Source organism: Somniosus microcephalus, chromosome 7 (assembly GCF_052327205.1).
Source record: "Somniosus microcephalus isolate GS21.2 chromosome 7, FLI_Smic_1.0, whole genome shotgun sequence".
Taxonomy (NCBI): Eukaryota; Metazoa; Chordata; class Chondrichthyes; order Squaliformes; family Somniosidae; genus Somniosus; species Somniosus microcephalus.
The window spans coordinates 65,358,941-65,386,848 of record NC_140993.1 but is presented as its reverse complement, the minus strand read 5'-3'; the positions used below and the strand labels follow the sequence as shown (position 1 = coordinate 65,386,848).

The 27,908-nt window shown below is 46.1% G+C and overlaps 1 protein-coding gene across 1 annotated transcript in view; it reads right to left on the bottom strand.

Moving 5' to 3' along the window:
- LOC147114673 (ALS2 C-terminal-like protein) overlaps nucleotides 1–27,908 on the bottom strand; it is a 98,492-nt gene that overhangs the window by 28,798 nt on the left and 41,786 nt on the right. The window contains exons 10-13 of the mRNA XM_085993936.1: nucleotides 26,671–26,782; nucleotides 25,667–25,744; nucleotides 21,888–22,018; nucleotides 1,284–1,520 (exon numbers count right to left, since the gene is read on the bottom strand). Coding sequence (XP_085850062.1) covers nucleotides 1,284–1,520; nucleotides 21,888–22,018; nucleotides 25,667–25,744; nucleotides 26,671–26,782 — 558 coding nt within the window. The remainder of the gene's footprint in view (nucleotides 1–1,283; nucleotides 1,521–21,887; nucleotides 22,019–25,666; nucleotides 25,745–26,670; nucleotides 26,783–27,908) is intronic.

Genomic DNA, 27,908 nt, shown 5'->3' with positions numbered 1-27,908 from the left:
GCTGGTTCACTAATGTTCTTTAGGGAAGGAAACCTGCCGTCCTTACCCAGTCTGGCCTATATGTGATGCCAGTCCCACACCAATGTGGTTGACTCTTAAATGCCCTCTGAAGTGACCCGGCAAGCCACTCAGTTGTACCAGCCTTGCCACTGATGCCCACATCCCGAGAATTAATTTGCAGCAGCATGTTTCCTGAACCCACCTGCACTATTCACTTCAATGATTCTCCCAAACAATTTATTTCACAACTCTCATTATAGTTTGATTCTGATCAACTTTGCTTATTGTTAACTTCCTCAGTTTAAATTTATGTCCCTGCCATAGTGAAAAGATATGACTTTTGCCATGATGAACTATTTGGCCGTTGCCAATTACCTTCATTATCTTAATTAAAGAACCCATCAAAGCTTCTTCTTTGGCATATCCATGAGGTAATTTTCTTCTCATGACCTCTGTTCTTCAGAGTTGAAGAGAGCCTAATTAGCCCATATGACAGTGCAAGATGGTCCAAAGCACTATGCTGCAAAACAGTAGGATGTAGAGGCAAGCCCACAATCCTTTCCAATCATAGCAAGCAAAAACCAGCTAGGCAGGATGAGGACAATTAGAGGCAGAATCATTTCTTGCCCATTCCCATGTGCTTCCCAACAGCAAGTTTCAGAGTAGCTTTGGAGACTGAGAGGAGGTTGCCCATCCACCCTCTCAGCTAGAGAGGGTATCTGGCAATGAGAAGACCCAAGATACCAAGCTTGGCTGGGATGGAGGGGGTGGGGGGGAGATCTATTGAGATAGGTAGACCTGGATGATCTAAACTGCTGCCTGCAAACCTTTCATGAAGTGGAGGAACAAATAATTATTTCATTTTACCTGGTCTCCCAGCTAAAAGCTCTGTCAATTTTACAAAGGAAAGGGTAAGTAAGTTATAATTACTAGAAAACTTCAATAAAATAAAATGATGTTGAATCATTCAGACTAGGAGGGTCAATCCTCCGTCTGTGCAGGTCTTAGAGCTGCGATGAGGGTGCCAAAATTGGCCTCGGTGCCCTTTGGGAGGAGAAAATCAGTCACTCCTGACCATTGTCCATTGACCTCTGCTGAAACATGCAGCGTTAGGATCAGGCTTAGCTGTGATGTGCTCCATAATTAAATACCCTACCGACACTCACTACCTAGCCAGATATTAAGGTGACAGAGGTAGGCTGGTTGTTGTGGAACCATACCCAAGCACCTTCAGGAAAGGAGGGGAGAAAAGTATTGTGGGAAAGGGGAAAAGAGTGTCTTACCCATCGCAAGACAGAAAATCTAGAGGATCTTCAGTGAAATGTTCCATGGCTGTTTCCATTTCTGTGGTGGTCGCCCTGTTCTTCAGATTTTTCCGTTGTTCCCTACTGTTTGCAGAGTAAAACCCGAGGAAGGACTCTACTGATGTCTCTTCAGAGCCGGAGTTAAGGAAATCCCTAAACTGATCATAGATCCCCTGCCATCGATCTTTCGCTGGGGTTATGTGGCTGCCCAGTTGCCTAGAATAGAAATGAATTGCCACATGAAATTCTTAATACTAAAGTTGCTTCTAGTTTGTATGTTGACCTTGAAGTTCCATGGTTGTTCTACCCATCCCCCACCGTAACTCTGGCAGGAATTTGGCATCTCAAGAGAAACAGTGTAAAACAGCATCAGTACCAGTACAGAGGGAGTGCTGTACTGTCGGTGGTGCCGTCTTTTGGATGAGACGTTAAACCAAGGTCCCTTCTGCCCACTTATGTGGACGTATAAGATTGAAATAATGCAATGGGAAGAGGAGCAGGTGAGTTCTCCCGTGTTCTGGCCAATACTTATCCTTCAACCAACATCATTAAAACATTAAAACTGTTCTGACGAAAGGTCTTCGACCTGAAACGTTAACTCTGTTTCTCTTCCCACGGATGCTGCCTGGCCTGCTGAGTTTTTCCAGCGTTTTCCGTTGTTATTTCGGATTTCCAGCATCCGCAGTATTTTGCTATTATATTTCATTAAAACATTACTGTATGCTGACCTTGTGTGCAAATTGGCTGCCGCGCTTCTCGTTGTGACAACAGTGACTACATTTCAAAAGTACTTCATTGGCTGTAAAGCGCTTTAGGATGTCATGAGGTTGTGAAAGGCGCTAAATAAAAGCAAGTTCGCTTTCTTTCTAAAATTGCTATTTATGCCATTTCCCAGAGGATTCCATCGGTCTGCTGGAGCGACAGCAGGAGACCAGTAGAGCCGTTGTAGACAAAGTGACCATTTACTGGCTGTGATTTCCTTAAGAACATTAAAAAGTAGCCGCTTATCCTAGACTACGGTGTCCAAACTGAGACCCATGAGCCTCGTATAGCTCCCAGACCCTGGGAATCTTATATATATGGCCTGGACACCGGACCAATTTGGGCTTATATTACTTGCTTGCTGGCTTGTCCTGTTTGAGTGTTGTGGACTTGGAAGTTTGGGAAAGGCAGTTCTTAGTGCTGTTACCTCTTTGGTAGATAAATTGTAAATCAGAACTGTTCGTTTCATAAATTTGAGATACATATAAACAAATAGGAACACGGATTTAAATTTTGTGTGGCTCCCAAAGCTCTGTGGTAAGACCGAAGCTTCGTGGCAAGACTGTAAACGATAGATTTTTGTTAGGCAAGGGATTCACTGGGAGCAGCAGTGGGAGCGGACCGACCTGTGAGGGAAGCGGCAATTTAAAGAACAACAAAACACAAGGAGTGATGTCACAGGAAAGCAGGGAAGCGATTGGTTGTTCAGTATTTCTCTCTTTTTCTTGGGCATTGGTTTAAATTAAGAGCCGGGATTAAAAACTAAACGTTCAAAACTTAAACAATTAATTAAACACATTAGAGATACAGGGCAGGCGATGTGTTACTGCTGCAACATGTGGGAGCTTGTGGACACCATTGAGGTTCACGGCAACTAAATTTGCAGTAAGTGTTGGTTGCTTGAGGAACTTTGGCTCCATGTTGATGAGCTGGAGTCCGAGCTTCAAACACTGCAACACATCAGGGAGGGGGAGAGTTACCCAGATGCTGTGTTCCAGGAGGCAGTTACACCCCTTAGATTAATTAATTCAAATTTGGTCCGAGGTCAGGAACAGGTGGGTGTGACTACAAGCGTAAAAAACAGGATGAGGTCCTAAAAGCTGAATATAGGGAGTTAGGAGGTAAATTAAAAAATAGGACCTCAAAGATAGTAATCTCAGGATTGCTACCAGTGCCACGTGCTAGTCAGAGTAGAAATAGAAGGATATTTCAGATGAATAAGTAGCTAGAGGAATGGTGCAAGGGGGAGGGATTCAAATTCCTGGGACATTGGAACCGGTTCTGGGGGAGGTGGGACCAGTACAAACTGGACGGTTTGCACCTGGGCGGGACCGGGACCGATGTCCTAGAGGGAGTGTTTGCTAGTGCTGTTGGGGAGGGTTTAAACTAAAATGGCAGGGGGTTGGGAACCTGTGCAAGGAGACAGAGGAAAGGGAAGCAAGGATAGAAACAAAAGACAGGAAGGAGAAAAGCAAAAGGGGAAGGCAGAGAAATCAAGAGTGTAAATCAAACAGGGCCATTAGTAAATAAGAATTCTAAAAGGACTAAGTGTTAAAAAATAAAGCCTGAAGGCTTTGTGTCTTAATGCGAAGAGCATGCGCAATAAGGTGGATTAATTAGCTGCGCAAATAGATGTAAACGGATATGATATAATTGGGATTATGGAGACATGGCTCCAGGGTGACCAAGACTGGGAATTCAACATCCAGGGGTATTCAATATTCAGGAAGGACAGAAAAGAAGGAAAAGGAGGTGGGATAGCATTGCTGGTTAAAGAGGAAATTAACACAATAGTAAAGAAGGATATTAGCTTTGATGATGTGGAATCTGTATGGGCAGAGATGAGAAATACCAAGGGGCAGAAAACGTTAGTGGAAGTTGTATACAGACCCCCAAACAGTAATGCTGAGGTTGGGGATGGCATTAAACGGGAAATTAGAGACGCGTGCAATAAGGGCACAGCAGTTATCATGGGTGACTTTAATCTACATATAGATTGGGCTAACCAAATTAGTAACAATACTGTGGAGGAGGAATTCCTGGAGTGTATACGTGATGGTTTCCTGGACCAATATGTCAAGGAACCAACTAGAGATCAGGCCATCTTAGACTGGGTATTATGTAATGAGAAAGGATTAATTAGCAATCTTGTTGTGCTAGGCCCCTTGGGGAGGAGCAATCATAATATGACAGAATTATTCATTAAGATGGAGAATGAAGTAGTTGACTCAGAGACTAGGGTCCTGAATTTAAATGAAGGAAACTACGATGGTATGAGGTGCGAGTTGGCTAGGATGGATTGGGGAATGTTACTTAAAGGGTTGACGGTGGATAGGCAATGGCAAACATTTAAAGATCACATGGATGAACTACAGAATTTATTCATCCGTGTTTGGCATAAAAAATAAAACAAAAAAGATGACTCAACCGTGGCTAACAAGGGAAATTAGGGATAGCATAAGATCCAATGAGAGGATGTATAATTTGACCAGAAAAGCAGCAAACCTGAGGATTGGGAGCAGTTTAGGATTCAGCAAAGGAGGACAAAGGGATTAATTAAGAGGGGGAAAATAGATTGAGAGAGTAAGCTTGCAGGGAACATAAAAACTGACTGTAAAAGCTTCTATAGATATGTGAAGAGAAAAAGATTGGTGAAGTCAAGCGTAGGTCCCTTGCAGTCAGAATCAGGGGAATTTATAATGGGTAAAAAAGAAATGGCAGACCAATTAAATACATACTTTGGTTCGGTCTTCACAAAGGAGGGCACAAATAACATTCCAGAGATTTCGGGGAACATAGGGTCTAATGAGAGGAAGGAATAGAATGAAACCAGTATTTGTAGGGAAATGGTGTTAGGGAAATTGACAGGATTGAAGGCTGATAAATCCCCAGGGCCTGATAATCTACATCCTAGGGTACTTAAGGAAGTGGCCCTAGAAATAATAGATGCATTGCTGGTCATCTTCCAAAAATCTATAGACTCTGGAACAGTTCCCATGGATTAGAGGATAGCTAATGTAACCCCACTATTTAAAAAGGGTGGTAGAGAGAAAACGGGGAATTATAGACCGGTAAGCCTGACATCGTAGTGGGGAAAATGCTAGAATCCATTATAAAAGATGTAATAGCAGAGCACTTGGAAAACAGTGACAGGATAGGACAAAGTCAACATGGATTTACAAAAGGTAAATCATGCTTGACTAATCTACTGGAATTTTTTGAGGATGTAACTGGTAAAATAGATAAGGGAGAACCAGTGGATGTGGTGTATTTGGACTTTCAGAAGGATTTCAATAAGGTCCCACATAAGAGATTACCGTGTAAAGTTTGTGGAAGTGTAAATAAAATGGCCAACGAACTGGCTAACAAAATGGTTTTGCATAAGGAATGAATTGCATAAGGTAATAATAGATGTTATTAGTTTTGGAAAGGGAGCAAAAAAAAAGGAACTTCAGCTTCGCAAAATGCAAGCATAGCAGAATAATATCATAAGGTCAGAAGTGGGGATGTTCGCTGATGATTGCACACTGTTCAGCACCATTCAAGACTCGTCAGATACTGACGCAGTCCGTGTCCATATGCAGCAAGACCTGGACAACATTCAGACTTGGGCTGACAAGTGGCAAGTAACATTCGCACCACACAAGTGCCAGGCAATGACCATCTCCAACAAGCGAGACTCTAGCCATCTCCCCTTGACATTCAATGGCATTACCATCGCTGAATCCCCCACTATCAACATCCTGGGGGTTACCATTGATCAGAAACTGAACTGGACCAGCCATATAAATACTGTGGCTACAAGAGCAGGCCAGAGGCTGGGAATTCTGCGGCGAGTGTCTCACCCCCTGACTCCCCAAAGTCTTTCCACCATCTACAAGGCACAAGTCAGGAGTGTGATGGAATACTCTCCACTTGCCTGGATGAGTGCAGCTCCAACAACACTTAAGAAGCTCGACACCATTCAGGATAAAGCAGCCCGCTTGATTGGCACTCCATCCACCACCTTCAACATTCACTCCCTCCAACACCGGCGCAATGTGGCTGCAGTGTGTACCATCTACAAGATGCACTGCAGCAACTCGCCAAAGCTCCTTCAACAGCACCTTCCAAACCCGCGACCTCTACCACTTAGAAGGACAAGGGCAGCAGACGCATGGGAACATCACCACCTACAAGTTCCCCTCCAAGTCACACACCATCCTGACTTGGACCTGTATCGCCGATCCTTCACTGTCACTGGGCCAAAATCCTGGAACTCCCTTCCTAACAGCATTGTGGGTTTACCTACACCATATGGACTGCAGCGGTTCAAGAAGGCTGCTCATCACCATCTTCTCAAGGGCAATTAGGGATGGGCACTAAATGCAGGCCTAGCCAGCGACGCCCACATCCCATCAATGAATAAATTTTTTTTTTAAATTGGCAGTTTGCAAACTCAATAAGAAGGAAGAGGGACACCTGCTCTTTGACCTGTGGTTTAGTATTAAAGAACAATAAAGGTCACGAGGGCTTGACTGCTAGATGGAAGATTGAATCATTGCAGGATATGGTTAACCAGGTATTGTACGGCATCCAATCACGATTCGGCACCTCAGAAAGGCATACGCTGTGGTAAGATAAGACAGGAATCTGTGATTCAGATGGTTGGACTAAGTAGAGATAAGAAGCGGAATTGAAAGAATAGGCTTTGTTTAATGTAAGTTGTTTTTTGAGAAATTAGTATTGTTAAACCAATGATGTAATATCCACGTGTTTATCCGGAATTTGTTTACTCCAATGTATAAATATGAGCCTCTTGTAAGCTTTCGTCGGAGTTGTAAGTATCAACCTTTGATTGTACTGCTCTCCCCTTGTGACAAGTAAAAAAGTATGGTTTGCCAGTTACTGTGTGTCTGAGTCTTGCTCGAACTTCGACAAGTTAAAGCACATGGGATTGGGGGTAAGGTACTGTCTTGGATAGAGAACTGGTTGGCAGACAGGAAGCAAAGAGTTGGAATAAACAAGTCTTTTTCCGACTGACAGGCAGTGACTAGTGGGGTACTGCAGGGATCGGTGCCAGGACCCCAACTATTCACAATATATATAAATGATCTAGACGAGGGAACTAGATGTACTATCTCCAAGTTTGCAGATGACACAAAGCTGGGTGGGCATGTGTGCTGTGAGGAGGATACAGAGAAACTCCAGTACCATTTGGACAGGTTGGGTGATTATACTGCATTTGCCATACATCTGCCCAATGTGGATAAATGCGAGGTTATCCACTTCGGTGGCAAAAACAGGAAGACAGATTATTATCTGAATGGCAATAGATTGGGAAAAGGGGAAGTGCAACGAGACCTGGGTGTCCTTGTGCACCAGTTGCTGAAGGTAAGCATGCAGGTGCAACAGGTGGTTAAGGCAGCAAATGGTATGTTGGCCTTCATAGCGAGAGGATTTGAGTACAGGAGCAAGGATGCCTTGCTGCAGTTGTACAGGGCCTTGGTGAGACCACGCCTTGAGTATTGTGTGCAGTTTTGGTCACCTTATCTGAGGAAGGATGTTCTTGCCATGGAGAGACTGCAGCGAAGATTCACCAGACCGATACCTGGGATGGCAGGAATGACGTATGAGGAGAGATTGGGTCGATTAGGCTTATATTCGCTAGAGTTTAGAAGAATGAGAGGGGATCGCATTGAAACTTATAAAATTCTAACAGGACTAGACAGACTAGATGCAGGAAGGATGTTTCCGATGGCGGAGGAGTCCAGAACCAGGGATCACAGTCTATAGATAAGGGGTAAGCCATTTAGGACTGAGATGAGGAGGAATTTCTTCACCCAGAGAGTGGTGAACCTGTGAAATTCTCTGCCACACAGGGCAGTTGAGGCCAATTCATTAAATATATTCAAGAAGGAGTTGGATATATTTCTTGAGGCTAAAGGGATCAAGGGATATGGGGAGAAAGCAGGGACAGGGTACTGAATTTGAATGACCAGCCATGATCTCATTAAATGGCGGAGCAGGCGCGAGGGGCCGATTGGCCTACTCCTGTTACGATCTTCTATATCAATGTTTCTATGTATGGGGACCCAGGAGGTAGTGGTGGAGGAGCCTCAGCCTTTGTTCTTGTCCAACAGTTACGAGGTTCTTGCTCTCTGGGGCAAGTGCAGGGACTGCAGTGAGGATTAGCAAACTGACCACAGCACCGTGGTATAGGGAGCCATTCAAGTGGAGGGAGCAAAAGAAATGTGGTAGTGGCAGGGGAAAGTATAGTTACAGATAGACACTGTTCTCTGCAGCCAAGAGCGCGAGTCCCGAAGGGTGTGTTGCCTGCCCGGTGCCAGGGTAAAGGACATCTCCTCTGGGCTGGAGAGGATCTTAGAGTGGGAGGTGAACGATTCAGTTGTCATGGTCCGTGTAGATACATAGATACATAGAAGATAGGAGCAGGAGTAGGCCATTCGGCCCTTCGTGCCTGCTCCGCCATTTAATGAGATCATGGCTGATCCTTTAATTCAGTATCCCGTCCCCGCCTTCTCTCCGTAACCCTTAACCCCTTTTGCCCGTAGAAATATATCTAATTCCCTCTTAAATATATTTAATGAGCTGGCATACACTGCCCTCTGTGGCAATGAGTTCCACAGGTTCACCACTCTCTGAGTGAAGAAATTCCCCCTCATCTCTGTCCTAAATGGTTTAGCCCTTATCCTTAAATTATGTCCTCTAGTTCTGTTCTCACCCGCCAAGGGAAACATTCCTTCTGCATCCAGTCTGTCTAGACCTGTCAGAATTTTATACACTTCTATGAGGTCCCCTCTCAATCTTCTAAACTCCAGTGTGTACATCCCTAAACTACATAGTCTCTCCTCATAGGTCATTCCCGCCATTCCTGGTATCAGCCTGGTGAATCGCCGCTGCACCCCCTCCATGGCAAGAACATCCTTCCTCAGATGAGGCGACCAAAACTGTACACAGTACTCGAGGTGTGGTCTCACCAGTGCCCTGTACAGCTGCAGCAAGGTATCCCTGTTCCTGTATTCTAACCCTTTTGCTATGAAGGCCAGCATACCGTTTGCCTTCTTGACCGCCTGTTGCACCTGCATGCTCGCCTTCAGTGACTGGTGTACAAGAACACCCAGGTCTCTCTGTACTTCCCCCTCTCCCAATCTATTGCCATTTAAATAATAATTTGCCCTCCCGTTCCTGCACCCAAGGTGGATAACTTCGCACTTGTCCACATTATAGTGCATCTGCCATTTATCCGCCCAATCGCCCAGTCTGTCCAAATCGCTCTGGAGCTTCCTGGTCTCTTCCTCTGAGCCCACCCCCCCTCCTAGTTTAGTGTCGTCTGCAAATTTGGAAATGCTGCATCCGACTCCCTGATCCAGGTCATTAATGTAAATTGTGAACAGCTGGGGGCCCAGGACAGATCCCTGTGGTACCCCACTTGTTACTGCCTGCCATTCAGAAAATGAGCCGTTTATTCCAACTCTCTGTTTTCTATCTGACAGCCAGTTCCCTATCCACGCCAAAACTTTCCCCTTTATCCCATGAGCCTCAATTTTCCATGCTAATCTTTTATGTGGGACCTTATCGAAGGCCTTTTGGAAGTCCAGGTACACCACATCTACTGGCTCTCCCCCAGCTATTCTACCAGTTACTCCCTCAAAAAATTCCAATAGATTAGTCAAGCACGATTTACCCTTTGTAAATCCATGTTGACTCTGTCCTATCCTGTCCCCATTTGCTAAGTGCTCCGCTATTTCATCCTTAATGATGGACTCCAGCATTTTGCCCACAACTGATGTAAGGCTTACAGGTCTGTAATTACCTGCTTTTTCCCTACCCCCCTTTTTGAATAGTGGGGTAACGTTAGCTACCCTCCAATCCATCGGCACTGTTCCCGAGTCTAATGAATTCTGAAAAATCATCCTTAGTGCATCCGCTATCTCTAGGGCCACCTCCTTCAGTACCCTAGGATGCATGTTATCAGGCCCTGGGGATTTGTCCACCTTCAATCCCTTTAGCTTCCTTAACACCATATCCTTAGAGATATTGATTTGCGTCAGTTCCTCCTTTGCCAATGTCCCTATTTTTCCCGATATCCCAGGGAGGTTTTTTGTGTCTTCCTTCGTAAAGACTGACCCAAAGTATGCATTTAGTTGATCTGCCATTTCCTTATTTCCCATTATATATTCCCCCGTATCTGACTGCAATGGACCAACTTTGGTTTTCACCAGTCTTTTCCTTTTGATATACTTATAAAAGCTTTTGGAGTTAGTTTTTATATTTTCCGCCAGCTTGTTTTCGTAAGCTATTTTGCCCCTCTTGATTATGCCCTTTGCCCTCCTTTGCTCTATCTTAAACTGTTCCCAATCTTCCGCTCTGGCGCTTTTTTTGGCTATTTTATACGCCCTATCTTTGGATTTTATGCTGTCTCTAATTTCCCCTGTTATCCACGGTTGAGTCACCTTTTTAGATTTCCTTTTATGCCAGATTGGTATAAACAATTTTTGCAATTTTGTCATTCTATCTTTAAATGTTTGCCATTGTTTATCTACCTCCAGTCCTCCCAGGAACGTTGTCCAATCAGACCTACTCAGTTCCCGTCTCATGGCATCATAATTCCCCTTGTTTAAATTCAGGACCTTAGTCTCTGAGTCAATTTCTTCGCTCTCCATTTCGAGTGAGAAATCGATCATGTTATGATCGCTCTGACCCAAGGGTCCCCGTACAACAAGATTACTGATTAGTCCCTTCTCATTGCACAGTACCCAGTCCAATATAGCCTGTTCCCGAGTTGGTTCCTCGACATATTGATCCAGATAACCATCCCTCAAACACTCAAGGAATTCCTCCTCCTCATTATTTTTACTGATTAGGCTAGTCCAATCTATATGTAAGTTAAAGTCACCTATGATGACAGCTGTGCTCTTATTGCACGCTTCTCTAATTTCCCTCGTGATGCCCTCCCTAACCTCTATTTTACTATTTGGAGGCCTATATACCACTCCTATTAATGTTTTTCGCCCCTCGCTATTTCTTAGCTCCACCCATATAGATTCTGTATTAACTGAGTTAATATCCTTCCTTTCAATTGCATTTATCCCCTCTTTTACTAGCAATGCTACCCCTCCTCCCTTTCTTTTTTGTCGATCCTTCCTAAATACTGAATACCCCTGTATGTTAAGCTCCCAGCCCTGCTCACCCTGCAACCATGTTTCCGTAATCCCAATTAGATCATAATTATTAACCTCTATTTCCACAGCTAATTCATCTACCTTGTTCCTGATGCTTCTCGCATTAAGGTATAAAACCCTCAGGCTTTTTTTATGCTCACAATTTTTATGAATTAGTTTGGCCCTTCGTTTTTTGTTCCTCACCCTTTTACCATTTATTTCTGTCTGCCTTTCACTTTCCTCTATTTCACTACATAGGTTTCTAGCCCCCTGCCATACTAGTTTAAATGCTCCCGAACTGCTTTATCAAAAATTACCCCGAGAACATCAGTTCCATCTCTGCACAGGTGTAGACCGTCCCTTTTGTATAGGTCACACCTACCACAAAACTGGTTCCAATGCCTCAAAAATTTAAAACCCTCCCTCTTACACCACTGCTCAAGCCACGTATTAGGTAGGACAAAGAAAGAGGTTCTGCTGAGGGAATATGAGCAGCTAGGGGCTAAATTAAAAAGCAGAACCACAAAGGTAATCATCTCTGGATTACTACCTGAGCCACGTGAAAATTGGCATAGGGTAAATAAGTTCAGAGAAATGAACAAGTGGCTCAAAGACTGGTGTGGGAGAAATGGGTTCCGATTCTTGGGGCACTGGTACTGAGATAAGAGGGAGCTGTTCCGTCGAGACGGGCTTCATTTTAACCAGGCTGGGACCAGTGTCCTGGCGAATCGAATAGATTGGGCTTTAAACTAAATAGTGAGGGAGGAGGGACACGCTGAGTGGAAATTTCAAAAAATCAAAGAAAAATGAGAAGGCAAAAGTGCAGGGTAGCAATAGGGGTAATGATAACCAGAGTGTATACACATAAGAGTGCATCAGAAAGAGGGGCCAGAGTAGAGAAAAATGGTAAAAAGACAAAATTAAAAGCTCCATACCTGAATGCACGCAGCATTCGTAACAAGATAGATGAGTTGACAGCACAAATAGAAATAAATGGATATGATCTGATAGCCATTACAGAGACGTGATTGCAAGGTGACCAAGGCTGGGAACTGAATATTCAGGGGTATTTGCCATTTCGTAAGGATAGGCAGAAAGGAAAAGAAGGTGGTGTAGCTCTGTTAATAAGGAACGAGATCAGTACAGTAATGAGAAATGATATTGGCCTAGAAGATCAAAATATAGAATCAGTTTGGGTGGAGATAAGAAATAATAAGAGTAAGAAGTCACTGGTGGGAGTGGTCTACAGGCCCCCAAACAGAAGCCACACTGTAGGACAGAGTATAAATCAAGAAATAATAGAGGCTTGTAAGAAAGGTACGGCTATAATCATGGGAGATTTTAATCTTCATATTGATTGGACAAAGCAAATTGGCAAAGGTAGACTTCAGGAAGAGTTCTTAAGAGTGTATACGGGATGGTTTCTTGTAACAATACATTGTGGAACCAACCAGGGAGAAGACTATTTTAGATCTGGTAATGTGCAACGAGGATGGATTAATTAATGATCTCAAAGTGAAGGATCTCTTGGGAAGAGTGATCATAGTATGGTAGAATTTCAAATTCAGTTTGAGGGTGAGAAAGCTAGGTCTCAAACTAGTCTCCTGAACTTAAATAAAGGTAATTACAGAGGTATGAAGGCAGACTTGGTTAAAGTAGACTGGGAAAATATATTACAGGGTAAGACTGTAGAAAAGTAGTGGCAAACATTTAAGGAGATATTTCATAACTCTCAGCAAAGATATATTCCAGAGAGAAAGAAAGACTCTAAGAGAAGAATGAACCATCTGTGGCTAACTAAGGAAGTTAAGGATGGTATCAAATTGAAAACAAAAGCATACAATGTTGCCAAGAATAGTGGAAGGCCAGAGGATTGGGAAATTTTTAAAAACCAGCAAAGTACGACTAAAAAAAATGATAAAGAGAGAGAAGATAGCTTATGAGAGTAAGCTAGCAAGAAATATAAAAACAGAGAGCAAGAGCTTCTACAGGTATATCAAAAGGAAGAGAGTAGCTAAAGTAAACGTTGGTCCCCTAGACGAAGAGTCTGGGGAATTAATAATGGGAAACAGGGAAATGGCAGAGACTTTGAACAAATATTTTGTATCGGTCTTCACGGTAGAAGACACTAAAAGCATTCCAATAATGAATAACCAAGGGGCAATTGGGGCGGGGGAAACTGAAAACAATCACTATCACTAGAGAGAAAGTACTAGGCAAACTAATGGAACTAAAGATGGACAAGTCCCCTGGACCCGATGGCCTGCATCCTAGAGTATTAAAAGAGGCGGCTGCAGAGATAGTGGATGCATTGGTTGTAATCTACCAAAATTCCCTAGATTCTGGAGAGGTCCCAGCGGACTGGAAAACCGCAAATGTAACGCTCCTATTTAAGAAAGGAAGGAGACAGGAAGCAGGAAACTATTGACCAGTTAGCCTGACATCTACCATTGGGAAAATGCTGGAGTCCATCATTAAGGAAGTGGTAGAAAATCATAATATAGTCAAGCAGAGTCAGCTTGGTTTTATGAAAGGGAAATCATGTTTGACAAATTTGCTGGAGATCTTTGAGGATGTAACAAGCAGGGTGGATAAAGGGGAACCAGTAGATGTCATGTATTTGGAATTCCAAGGCATTCGATAAGGTGCCACATAAAAGGTTACTACACAAGATAAGAGCTCACGGGGCTGGGAGTAATATAGTAGCATGGATAGAGGATTGGCTAACTAATAGAAAACAGAGTCGAGATAAATGGGTCATTTTCAGGTTGGCAAACTGTAACTAGTGGGGTGCCGCAGGGATCAGTGCTGGGGCCTCAACTATTTACAATCTATATTAATGACTTGGATGAAGGGACCGAGTGTAATGTAGCCAAATTTGCTGATGATACAAAGATAGGTGGGAAAGCAAATTGTGTGGAGGACGCAAAGCATCTCCAAAGGGATGTAAATATGCTAAGTGAGTGGGCAGGAATCTGGCAGATGGGCCTAGAAATTCAGTATAGCCACTTTTGGGGCGGTAAAGTCGGGCGGGCGCTAAAGTTTGCGCCCGCCGGAAAGTGGAGGCCACTTCGCCGATATTCAGTAGCTTTGGCCAAGGAGTTTGCTCGAGCGCTAAAACTGGTGTTGCACCCCTATCTTTAGGCGCTAAGCCGGCGGTGCAGACTGATACCGCCGAGGCCGGGCGCAGCGCAGGTGCGGTCATGTTTTGATTGACAGCAGACACCCTGGCGCCGGCCAGCTCTTAAAGGGGGAAGGGTCGACTTGGTCTGCTGCCACGCCCTGGATACTGCAGCCCTCCAGCTAGGCCTAAACACTGCTGCTGGAGAGAAATAGCGCCAGCAACGATGCAGAGGGCCCGTGAGCGAGCGCAGCGCTTCTCTGCCCATGATTTGAAGGTGCTGCTTAGGGGTTTGGAGAAGAGAAGAGATATCTTGTGCCCGGACAGTGGCAAGAAGGCTCCCAAGAGGCTGTACAGGAGAGCCTGGAGGGAAATCGCCCAGAGGGTCACAGCCAACAGCGATGTCCCCAGGACTGGTGACCAATGCCGGAAAAAGTTTAACGACCTCACTCGGTTGGTCAGGGTGAGCACCCTTTCCATTGTCCTCCTCATCCTTGCATGTGCACCTCACATTATGGGCAAAGGGACCTCAAAGGCCTAATGGCCAGCCCTCCTCCAGCAGCTATGGCACTGGCATGAACATCAATAGCACTTTCTGCACTTGACACACTGGCCAAGCTATTCGACCATGGGAGGCAGTGCACACAACAACAGGGCACCACACTGGCCAAGCTATTCCACCATGGGAGGCAGTGAACACAACAACAGGGCACCACACTGGCCAAGCTATTCCACCATGGGAGGCAGTGCACACAACAACAGGGCACCACACTGGCCAAGCTATTCCACCATGGGAGGCAGTGCACACAACAACAGGGCACCACACTGGCCAAGCTATTCCACCATGGGAGGCAGTGCACACAACAACAGGGCACCACGCTGGCCAAGCTATTCCACCATGGGAGGCAGTGCACACAACAACAGGGCACCACACTGTACTTAGAGGCCGTCCTTTCTCTTGCAGGCCAAGCTGGCCCAGAATCTGAAGAGCCGGACTGTCACCGGGGGAGGCCGTGCCCAGTTCCAGGAGCTCAGTGACCTGGAGGAGCGTGTGGGTCGACTCATGGGTGCCCGGGTGATTGGCCCCGTTGCCATTGGAGATGCCGACCCTGTGCTGGGCCCCAATGGTAAGGACATGAGCGTTTGGACCTCTCTCGTTCCCCTTGCGCTTCAGATCTACATCCTTTGCCACTGTCCGACCAATGCGCATAATGCCACCACTCATGCCTCCCTCGCTGACGCCCTGTCCTCACTCTAAAGCTACTCTTGTGCCTTCCTGCTTTCAGCTGGTGAGGAGGAGGTCCCTGAGGCTGCGAGTGTCAGTCCCTCGGAAGAGGAGGACGACGAGGAGCAAGAGGAAGGCGGCACATCGGGGGAACCCTCATCCGCGCCAGGGGACAGCAATGGAGGGGACACGTCTTGCCTGGAGGAGAGCCAGGGGGAAGTGTTGCAGGGGGGTGTAGCTCCTGTGCCCAGTGGCGTCCAGCCACGTGGGAAGGGTCGGGCAGCACGGCTGCCTTCTCCCCAGAGGGGGGGAAGTGTTGCAGGGGAGTGTAGCTCCTGTGCCCAGTGGCATCCTGCCACGCGGGAAGGGTCGGCCAGCTCGGCGGCCTTCTCCCCAGAGGGGGGAAGTGTTGCAGGGGAGTGCAGTTGCTGGGCCCAGTGGCGTCCAGCCACGCGGGAAGGGTCGGGCAGCTCGGCGGCCTTCTCCCCAGAGGGAGAGTCCGGCCTCCAGTCCGGAGACGGTCCTCGCCCAGGAGGTGCGCCTCCTTGATCAAATGTCCGCGGACTCGGATCGTCGGCACACCGAGTTCATGGGGGTTGTGGGACGGTTGCCTGAGGCCATTGAGTCCCTGGCTCATAGTGTGGCCGATTTCGGGGCCTCACAGGCCAGGGGTTTAGAAGAACTCGCGGCAGCACAGGCCAGGGGTCACGCACAATTCGGGGCAGCACAGGCCAGGGGTCACGAAGAATTCAGGGCATCACAGGACGCGAGTCGGGCCGATTTCAGGGCAGCACAGGCAGCGAGTGCAGAGTTGATGAGTGGTGCCGTGCAGTCACTGGCTGGTCTGATGCGGGCACAGACCAGGGCAGTACGGGCACTCACTGCTGCCACACTCACTGTGTCACGCACGCATCGCCAGGGCACCCGCCACGCTGCTGCAGCACAGCGGTCTGGGCTTCACCAGATTGCTGCGCTTGCTGCAGTGCCAGCCCGGCCGACTGCCAGTGTCTCTGGCGACCAGCGAGCGCCTGGCATCAGCCAGCTTGCCCCCATTGCTGCAGCCGCCACTGCCACTCCCCCAGCAAAGCTGCGACGAGCTGCTGGAGAGACTGATGCTGCCCAGCCACAGCTGCAGCAGTCAGCAGCCGGCCCCTCCAGGGCCGGAGCTCGTCTAGGCCGACCCCCAAAGGCATCTGCCGTCACGCATTGTGCCCCTCAGGAGCCTTCCCCCAGCCTTGCAACACCCACAGGGCCCAGGTTGAGGTGGAGCAGCAGGTCGGCCAGGGGCCGGAAAAGCCTGGACAAGGACTCGCCCTCTCGGCACACAAAGTAGAGTGTGTTGCCAAATGTTTTTTTATATGGGGGTGTTTGTGTTCTCTATGGGGGCGGGTTTATTTTGGTAAGGCCGAAGATGAAGGCAAATGTTTTTTTATATGGGGGTGTTTGTGTTCTATATGGGGGGGGTTTATTTTGGTAAGGCCGAAGATGAAGGCAAATGTTTTTTTATATGGGGGTGTTTGTGTTCTATATGGGGGGGTTTGTCTTGGTAAGGCCGAGGATGAAGGCCATTTGGATGGACAAGTTTTGTTATTCCTCCCCAGGTTTTTGACTGTTTTTTGGGGGTCTTGTCTGTTTTTGAGTTTCATGTGGGAAGGGCCCTGAGTTTGTTAAATAAAGCTTTTTATTTATTCAGCTTGTCCATGTGTGATGTTTCAAGTGGTTGTTGCGTTAACCGGCTGAGGGCTTGCGGAGCGGCTGCATTCAGGTGCGTTCATTGCCACAAGCCATTCCCTGACAGGGGGCCTAGAAGTGTCGTTCAATAAGCCGCCGACGGACGGCCCTTGGACCTTGTGGCTCCCTCCTGGGCTGGTACTCCTCCTCCTCCTCCTCATGGTCCTCCTGCTCGTCCTCCTGAGGTGGTGGTCCAACGTGAGGTGGCAGTGCCTGAGTCCTGCGGATAGCCAGGTTGTGCAGCATGCAGCAAACGACGACGAACTGGGAGACTCTATCCGGCGAATACTGTAGAGATCCGCCGGAACGATCCAGGCAGCGGAACCGTTGCTTGAGGACGCCAATCGTTTGCTCTATGATGTTCCTTGTGGCTTGATGGCTTTCGTTGTATGCCTCCTCAGCAGGGGTCCTGGGCGCGCGGAGCGGGGTCATGAGCCATGTACACAAAGGATAGCCTTTGTCCCCGATAAGCCATCCTCTTGGGGGAGGCTGTGCCTGGAACATGTCAGCCACAGTAGTCTGGCGCAGGATAAATGCATCGTGGCTGCTTCCTGGAAAGCGGGCATTGACAGCTAGGATGCGCTGCCTGTGGTCACACACCAGCTGTACATTGAGGGAATGGTAGCCCTTCCAGTTGCGGTAATCCTCGGCATTGTCGACAGGTGCCCGCATAGCCACATGCGTGCAGTCAATGGCGCCCTGCACCATGGGGAAGTCGGCGATCCTCGCAAATCCGACTGCACGCTGCTCCTGCCTCTCTAGGGTCATGGGGAAGGAGATGAATTGGTGTCTCCTTGCGAAAAGGGCATCGGTGACCTGCCGGATGCAGCGATGCACGGCGAACTGGGAGATGTTCGCTATGTCCCCAGCAGCGGCTTGGAAGGAGCCGCTTGCATAAAAGTTCAGAGCCACCGTGACCTTCACTTCCACCGACAGAGACGTCCTGCACATCAGCTGTGGATGCAGATCACTGTGAAGCAGCTGGCAGATCTCTGCAACCACCTCCCTTCTGAAGCGCAGCCTCTTAACACAATGCGTGGCAGTCATGGTGAGATAGGACACCTGCTGGCGGTATTCCCTGAGTGGGTAAGGCCTACATTGCCGACGCCTGATGGCCCCTCTGCGTCTAGGCATGGCTGCCCCTCTCACACCGCGTCTGCGAGCCCTTCGCACATAATGCTGGAACTGAGGGTTGGAACCCCATGCAGCCCCCATAATATACTTGCAAACAGTGAAATCACAATGAGACAAATTTGCAAGCTCTGGCCAGAAGCCAAAAATACCTCTCCTATGTTGGCCCAATTCAGTAAGGTCTCTTCCTTGGTCTCTGTCCAGAAATCCGTAGCACTAAAGTCATTGCAGCAAAATGGCTGCCCTTTATAGTTCAGTCTAAGTGCCCTTTAATTAGCACTCCCCGAGGCCCGCAGGGCCTCTGCTGCGTTCCACTTCACAGTTCTTAACAGCGCCACGCCCACATTGGGCGGGCGCCACTGAAGTTCCGGTTTGGGGCGCACAAACGGCGTTGCACGACGAAATGACGTCATAAGCTGCGCGCGCAGCTGAGCGTGCGCAAACACTTTGCGCCGGCGCTAAATGTCAACTGAAGTTGGGCGTAGGCGCAGATCGGTCTGCGCCCGGGCGCTAAGTGCCTAGCGCTCGAAATCTACCCCTCTTATGGCGCTAACGGCTGGCGAACGCAACTGAATTTCTAGGCCATGGAGTATAATGTGGGAAAATGCAAGGTTATCCACTTTGGTAGGAAAAATAAAAAAGCTAATTATTATTTAAATGGGAAGAGATTACAAAATGCTGAGGTACAGAGGGATCTGGGGTCCTTGTACATGAATCACAAAAAGTTAGCATACAGGTACAGCAAGTAATTAGGAAGGCAAATGGAGTGTTGGCCTTTATTGCAAAGGGAATGGAGTATAAAAGTAGGGAAGTCCTGTTACAACTGTACAGGGCGTTGGTGAGACCACACCTGGTGTACTGCGTACAGTTTTGGTCTCCATTTTTAAGGAAGGATATACTTGCATTGGAGGCAGCTCAGAGAAGGTTCACAAGGTTGATTCCGGAGATGAAAGGGTTGTCTTATGAAGAAAGGTTGAGACTATACTCATTGAAGTTTAGAAGAATGAGAGGGGATCTTATTGAAACATACAGAGTAGATGCAGAGAGAATGATTCCCCTCGTGGGGGAATCTAGAACTAGGGGGCATAATTTCAGAATAAGGGGGCACCCATTTAAAACGGAAATTAAGAGGAATTTCTTCTCTCAGAGGGTCGTGAATCTTTGGAATCCTCTTCCCCAGAGAGCAGTGAAGGCTGGCTCATTGAATATATTTAAGGTGGAGATAGACAGATTTTTGAATGGTAAGGGTTATGGGCAGTGGGCAGGGAAGTGGAGTTGAGGCCAAGATCAGATCAGCCATGATCTTATTGAATGGTGGAGCAGGCTCGAGGGGCCAAATGACCTACACCTGCTCCTACATCTTATGTTCTTATCAAGGATTTATGGCGTAACAGTGGGTAAAATGGTTTTAAGGCTATAGATCAGGCATGATCTAACTGAATGGCAGAACAGGCTCAAGGGGCTGAATGGCCTACTCCCGTTCTTATTTTCCGAATAAATGTCCCATGGGCTCAACATTTTTGAACATTCCACTTTATTCAGACAAGACTAAAATCTGTACCATCAGGAAAGTGACCTCCATGTGCCACTCCAACATTTACATTTGTTGTCTGGTCTTGGTATCTGTATGCTTACTGAGCTTTCTTGGTGGAAAATGGTGACCTAAATTGCGGAGAACTGCAAATGCCTTATGAAGTACGCACCTTTCTGAGGCTCCCAAGTAGAGAACTGGCCCACTTGGCTGGGGCAGCAAGTGAGGTGAACACTAACTTTCTGCACTCGCACATGGAGTGGTAATTGAGCAAGTTACTGAGGATGCCCAGTGCCTGTGGGGAGAATTTGTTTCCCAACAGGACTGATGTTCCTTTCACTGGCATAAAAAATAAATTCATAGAATCATACAGCACGGAAGGCCATTCTGCCATCATGCCTGTGCCGACTCTTTGAAAGAGCAATCGAATTAGTCCCACTCCCCTGCTCTTTCTCCATAGCCCTGCAAATATTCCCCTTTCAAGTATTTATCCAATTTCTTTTTGAAAGTTATTATTGAATCTGTTTCCACCACCCTTTCAGGCAGTGCATTCCAGATCATAACTTGCTGCGTAAATTTTTATTGCCTCATGTCGCATCCGGTTCTTTTACCAATTATCTGTGTCCTCTGGTTATCGACCATTCTGCCACTGGAAACAGTTTCTCCTTATTTAGTGTATCAAACCACTTGATGATTCTGCACACCTATCAAATTTCCCCTTAATCTTTGCTGCTCTAAGGAAAACAACCACAGTTTCTCTAATTTCTCCACACAACTGAAGACCTTAATTTCTAGTACCATTTGAGTAAATCTCCTCTCTACCCTCTCGAATGCCTTGACATCCTTCCTAAAATGTGGTGCCCAGGTTTGGCCACAATACTTCAGCTAGGGCCTAAGCAGTGTTTTATAAAGGTTTAGCATTTCTTCCTTGCTTTTGTACACTGTGGGCTGGATTTTATTAATGGAGGCGTGTAGGAGGCGGGACTCCCACTTTTGGGGTTGTAGTCCCGCCTCCATCAAGTTGTAGCCAACCCACTCGATTTTCCCCTGATTGACCTTGTTGAACCCGCCCAGCGGGCTCAGCAGGCCAATTAAGGGCCACCCGGCAACAGGTGATGTCACAGATTGACATTTCATCTGTCAAGAGCTTTTGACAGATGAAATATCAGTGTTTAACAGCTCTTTGAAGCTGCCAAACATTGACAATCTGTACTCTAAGTTAATTCCTTCCTCACAGACTGATTTAGAGATCTCTCCAGAACAGAAAGCAGAGGCTGCAGATTTTGACAGCTTGCGGCCATTCTGCTTTCTGCGCCGGTGAGATGAGGGACTCCCGAGACCTGAAGGAAGGAAGGCTGCATTATTAAGTAAAGGTAAGTAAAACTTATTTAAACACTTTACACACACCACACACACTTAGCTCTGCACTCATGCACCCATTACTCACCTGAACACCGGACATCTTGAACCCTCCAAGCCCTTCAGCCCGACGGTCCGCCTCGCTAACTTGGCGTGGTTTGGAGCCGTCGGGAAGCCCACACTTCAGGGATAAAAATAGGGATTAGGCCAAAAGCTGCCTGTTAACTACCTGTTAACAAGCAGTTAATTGGCACTAATCCCCTTCCTGCCTCGGGGAGGCGGCTCCCAGCACAGGTCGGATACCCGCCTCCTGTGAAATGGGCATGGAGGCGGGTTGGGAGCGGGATGGGTTCGTGCCCCCCGATTTCGCAATTTTAATCCCCCACACGCCTCCAATCCAATTCGAGCCCTATTTCTCTCTTCTGCCCCTCCCCCCCAAATCAGTGGCTACCCTTTCTCTCTTCCTTCAATATAAAGGGAATTTCATCAAGTTGATTCTGCCACTTACAAGCTATGGAAGTTTGTCACTGCATTATAGGCTCGGACAATTCATACTCACAATTTGCTGGTGATCAAAGGGTTTAACTCTTCGGTGGGTTTGGAGAATATCCCATTGGCCCTCAAGCCACTTCCCCACTTGTTGCTAAACAATCCTTCGATGGTATATCCATTGTTAAAGGTGAGCTTTCCCTAGAACACAACAATCACAGATTAGTGTATTTACATATAGGCCTAGAAATACCATAGGGCTATTCCCGATCTCCCGCCGTAACTTTAGTGGGAGACCAGCGGAGCCCCCAGGGAAATGGTGTGAACAGCTGAAGACCTTAATTTCTAAGCCATTTCTCCAGGGGCTTTCACCAATCTGCAGGAGTTATAGCAGTGGCTCTCTTACAAACCCCCCCCCCCCGCAACAAAATCAGTGGCTAGCTTTCTCGCCCCTACATTAATGGCTACCTTGCTTCAAACCCCCCACAAAAGTTGAGAACCAAATATGGTAGCTTGATGACCCTGTTTGCTGTATTTAGACAAGAAGTGATTCATTCTGCTCAATTGAAGTCTGTACTGCTGTAGGAGAGATATTGCAATCTTTGTGCCTGTGTTATTGCAAAATACAATTATCATAAAGCTCTCCAACAGGGTAACACAGTGTTACAATGATGGCTCATTTCACTGTTTCCTACTCAAATTCTTCAAAGTTATGGAATGCCTCGCCTCCCTCAATCTTCCTACCTCCTACAATCTACAGGTTTTTAAAACCCAAGTTTGATGTCAGCTAATTACTGCTTCTTTCTTTCATACCCATCTCAATGCTTGTGGCCTGCAGCACTCTGTAACACAGCATTTGAACTAGGCTTCATTATAAAAATACAAATGCTGGGCATAGAACTTCATGATCAGCTGCAGATGGTCACTCTATAAAGCCACAGTAACGCTTTATAGAATCATAAAATAGTACAGCACAGAAGGAGGCCATTCGGCCCATCGAATCTGCGAAGAGCAATCTGGTCAGTCCCACTCCCCTGCTCTTTTCCCATACCCCTACAATTTTTTCTCCTTCATGTATTTATCCAATTTCCTTTTAAAGGGTACGATTGAATCTGTATCCACCACCCTATCAGGCAGTGCATTCCAAATCCTAACCACTCATTGCATTAAAAAGTTTTTCCTCATGTCACCTCTGGTTCTTTTGTCAATCACCTTAAATCTGTGCTCTCTGGTAATCGACCCTTCAGCCATTGGAAACAGTTTCTCTTTATTTACTCTATCTAAACACCTCTATCAAATCTCCTCTTAGCCTTCTCTAGTCTATCCACGAAACTGTATTCCCTCATCCCTGGAATCATTCTAGTAAATATCTTCTGTACCCTCTCCAAAGCCTTCACATCCTTCCTAAAGTGTGGTGCCCAGAATTGGACACAATACTCCAGCTGGGGCCGAACTAGTGTTTTATGTAGGTTCAGCATAACTTCCTGCCTTTTGTACTCTATGCCTTTAATTATAAATCCCAGATGCTTTATTAACTGCTTTATTAACCTATCCTGCTACCTTCAAAGATTTGTGCACCAGCACCCACCGGGTCTCTCTGTTCTTGCACCCCCTTTAAATTTGTACCATTTAGTGTGCATGGCCTCTCCTCATTTTTCCTATGCGTTGAATTTCATCTGCCAAGTGTCCGCCCATACCACCAGCCTGTTTATGTCTTCTTTAAGTCTACTACTGTCTTCCTCACTGTTTACTACACTTCCAATTTTTCTGTCATCTGCAAATTTCAAAATTGTGCCCTGTACCCCCAAGTCCAAAATCATTAATGTATATCAAAAACAGCAGTGGTTCTAGTACTGAACCACTGTACACCTCCCTCCAGTCCAAAAAACAGCCATTCATTACATCTCTGTTTTCTATCCCTTTGCCAATTTTGTACCCATGCTGCTACTGCCCCTTTTATCCCATGGGCTTCAATTTTGCTAACAAGCCTAGTATTTGGTACTTTATCAAATGCCTTTTGAAAGTCCAGATACACAACAAAAATATCGGCCCAGAAATTCGGGTCCCAACGCGTGAGTACGGACTGAGTACTCACGCGTGGACCCGATGGAAGTGCCGGTTTCTTGCATGCACTACGCATGCGCGGGAAACCGGCATTTCCGATCCTCTGAACCAAGGGGTTCAGAGGTCGAACGTGTGCACGCAGGAGTCTGCGCGTGCGCGTTGAACGTCCTTTTTTTTTTTTTTTTACAGGTTTGCCCGTGCGTGAAGGCCTCTACATTTTGCACATCTAAAAACCAGGCGTAAGGACTTCATTTTAAAAGGTAAGTGGTCAATTAATTAAAATTAGAACATTTTTTCCACAGGTTTATTATTTTTAAATACTTTACAGTAAGGTAAGTGTATTTTTAACCCCGATTTTTTATAAAATTATTTTTTTCAAAAATTTAAATGATTGTTTAAAATAGTTATTTAATGTTATTTATAGTTGGATTTAAATAGTGTGATTTTTTTTCAAATTTATTTTAAGGTTAAGTACTGTTTTGGGCACCCGGAGTTTTCATGAGTTTGACAGTTCTTTCTGTCAAACTCATGAATGGACTTTTCCCTCCTCTGATTGGTTGCCCAGTGCTCACGTGATCCCAGCCGACGCATCGCACTAAGTACGCTGCTGGGTCACGCAAGCACAGCGCGCCGGGAGCTGGACCGGGCCAGACAGGAAATCCACGCAGGCCCAGGCCTCAACTGCCGGCACGCTAGGTAAGTGTAGGTCGGGGGCTTGCACCCGCGGGAAGCCTCCGACACAAATTTCTGGGCCGATTTATGACACAACTTGCAAAGTGGCCAACATCTGCACTGACAATAACTGCCACCTCAGATCAAACACTGATCTGAATGAATTCCAGCTGATTTCTCACTCCTGGCTGGCCACCCACTTGTAAACTTAAGCTCATCCAAAACTCTGTTGCCCATATCCTAACTTATACCAAGACCCGTTCACCCATCATCCCTGTGCTCACTGACCTACATTGGCTCCTGGTACGGCAACGCTTCAATTTTAAAATGATCATCCTTAATTTCAAATCCCCCCCCACCCCGCCACCTTTAAACTCCTCCAGCCCTACAACACTCCGAGATCTCTGCGTTCCTACAATTCTGGCCTTTTGAGTATCCCCGATTTTAAGCGCTTCTCCATTGGCGGCCGTGCCTTCAGCTACCTAGGCCGTAAGCTCTGGAATTCACCCCTAAACCTCGCCGGCTCTCTCACCTCCTTTTAAGGCGCTTCTTAAAACCAAGCTTTTTGTCACCTGTGCTAATATCTCATGTGGCTTAGTATCAAATGTTGTTTGATAATTGCTCCTGGGAAGCGTCTTGGGACGTTTTACTATGTTATAGGCGCTATATAAATGCAAGTTGTTGTATTATTGTATACATAAACCATCTAAACCCCTCAATTAGATTCCAACCTGTAACTCACTCCCAGTTATCCGTTGTTCTATACATAAACCATCTGAACCCCTATTCTATCTGGTGTGTTTTACAAATTAACACTCGGTGCACAGCTTCACACAATGCGAGTGTCTATCAGGAATTAGAGAGCGGAGGCCAACATTGCTGGCACAAGTTTCCGTTAATTGATTGAAAATCTCAGAGCACAATGACTTCGGCACCCAAATTCTTGGTATGTGTTTCCAAGACACAAAGTTTTGCACAAGGTGTGCTAGCTCATAAAACCTGCCCTATACATAAACCACTTGAACCTTTCAATTAGATTCCAGCCCTGGTATATCTTATTATTCAATATACAATTAAGCATCCTGTTTATAGCATGGAGACCAAAGCTCATACCTTTCCAGTTAGAACCAGCTCTTCTGTGAACTCTCCTTCATAGGCGGAATCATCCTCTGACAGAATTGTTCCAGGACCCTGTTGATTGTATAAGTAAATAAAACGTTGGCCGCTGAGCAGTTTAGAAAGGGCGTTTAATTTGAAGAAACTGAAGTAAAGTGAATGAATGCTCAAGGTGAAGGAGGTCAGTATTAAGCCTCAGCATCATTCTCAGGCCAAGGACAGTCCAATGAAATTAAAGTAAAACTCCTTCTACACTGTCCCATGAAACACTCGCAGATGAGGTACAGAACGGGATAGATAGAGTGTAAGGCTCTCTCTAAGCGGTCCCAAACATTTACAGGTCAGATACAATGCGAGTTAGATACAGAGTAAAGCACTCTCCACACTGTCCCATTAAGCATTTCCAGGTCAGGAATAGCACAGGTTAATTGAAGGTGTCATTAATTCCATCTGATCTTGGCATTACTGGTGCATTATGGAGTGCCAGCAGCAATCAAAGGGCCACTGGCTGTCTGTTAAATGCTGGGCACTTTGTATGCACGGGGAGGGGACATCAGGCAGAGGCAGCCTATGGGCATCAGGCCAGGGTTGCTGGGGGTCTAAAGGCAGAGTTACCTGATTGATTTATGAAAGTTTAAGTGGCCTCCCCTTCAGTGCCCATTCCAAACAGCCGCTGGCCAACTGGAGCACTGCTCAGGCACTCAAGCGCTTTATGAAGTGGTCACCTCATTTAAATTTAGGAAATGCAGCAATCAATTTGTGCACAGCAATTTGATAATGACCAGATAATCTATTTTCGTGATGTTGGTTGAGGGATAAATGTTGGCCAGAACACCAGGGAGAACTCCTCTGCTCTTCTTCAAAAAGCACTGTTGGATATTTTACATCCACCTGAGAGGGCAGACAGGGACTCAGTTTAATGTAACAAGAGAGAGAAGGGAAGGCTGATGTTCTGCGCTATATCGGGTCAGCAGACTGATACCTAACTGATTGCTACTCACCACTATCTTGTTGTTTTGGAAGTTGCTCTCATAGCAGAGTCCTGACTGTGTGATAACAATGCCATTCCCATGCTTGCTGTCTTCCAGCCATGTTCCAACGTACCTCTCTCCTCTGTATATAACCGTAGAATTTTTTTTAAAGTTAATTTTTTAGCTAAAGTCAGAAAAATAGAGCAAAGCCTCTTCAAGTAGGAATAAGCAAATATGTTATTTGAACAAACATTTACTGTTGTACACTTTTTCCCTTCTGCCCCAGTTTTCTCCTCTCTTCTCCTGAACTGACTCACTGGGTTCAGGTACAGGTTAGATGAAGATTAAAATTCCCTCTGCATGTCCCAATCACTCTCGTCAGGTATAACATGGGCTAGATAGGGAGTAAATCTCCCTCTACATTGACCAAACACTTCCCCATCTCGTACAGTACTGGTTAGATGCAAAGCAAAACTCTCTTTGCAACTGGAATCCCAAGGAGCGCTTCCACTTCTGCTGGATAATTGCTTCTGCTCATGACCAGAAATCACGATTGGCCAGCCAGAAAGGAAAGAGCAGCATAGGTGGGTCAAAAGTTGACTGCAGTAACTTGAAAATAAAAACATATTTATGTACTGCATTTCACATTTTCAGGATGTCTCAAAGTGCTTTGTGACTATTAATTGCTTTTGAAGTGTAGCCGCTGTTACGTAGGCAAATATGCAGCCAATGCTTCAACAGCAAGGTCCCACAAACACCATATGAACATAGGAATTGCCAGACAAAAAAGACAAAGATCCATCTCGTTTGCCTTCTACCATCTCAGTAGTCACATGATACAAGAATGGAATTGTTGACTAATCATGGCAATCGATCTCCATCAATTAGTCTACCACACACTCAGGCAGGAGATGAGGAAAACCTCCAGTGGTGGAGAGTTTTGCGAACCATATGTTCAAAGTCATAGGTTTCTCTCAAACATACTACACTTACCATATTTCATATCTCAGATTACTCAGATAATGGCCCAGATATGTACATTAGAAATGCCGGTTTCAGGCATGCGCTTGACAGATCCTTGACAGATCCTCCGGCTGCACTGGAGAAGGGTGGATAGTTCTGCTTTTTGGAGACCCTCCGCCTGCAGAAAACCCTTACAATTCTTAGGCCTGCTTTTACCAGGATAAGAGTTGAAAAAAGTAAAAAAAAAAAAATTTCACTGATTTATCATTTAAAAATACTTTTTAAAAAAGGTAAGTTTATTTTTA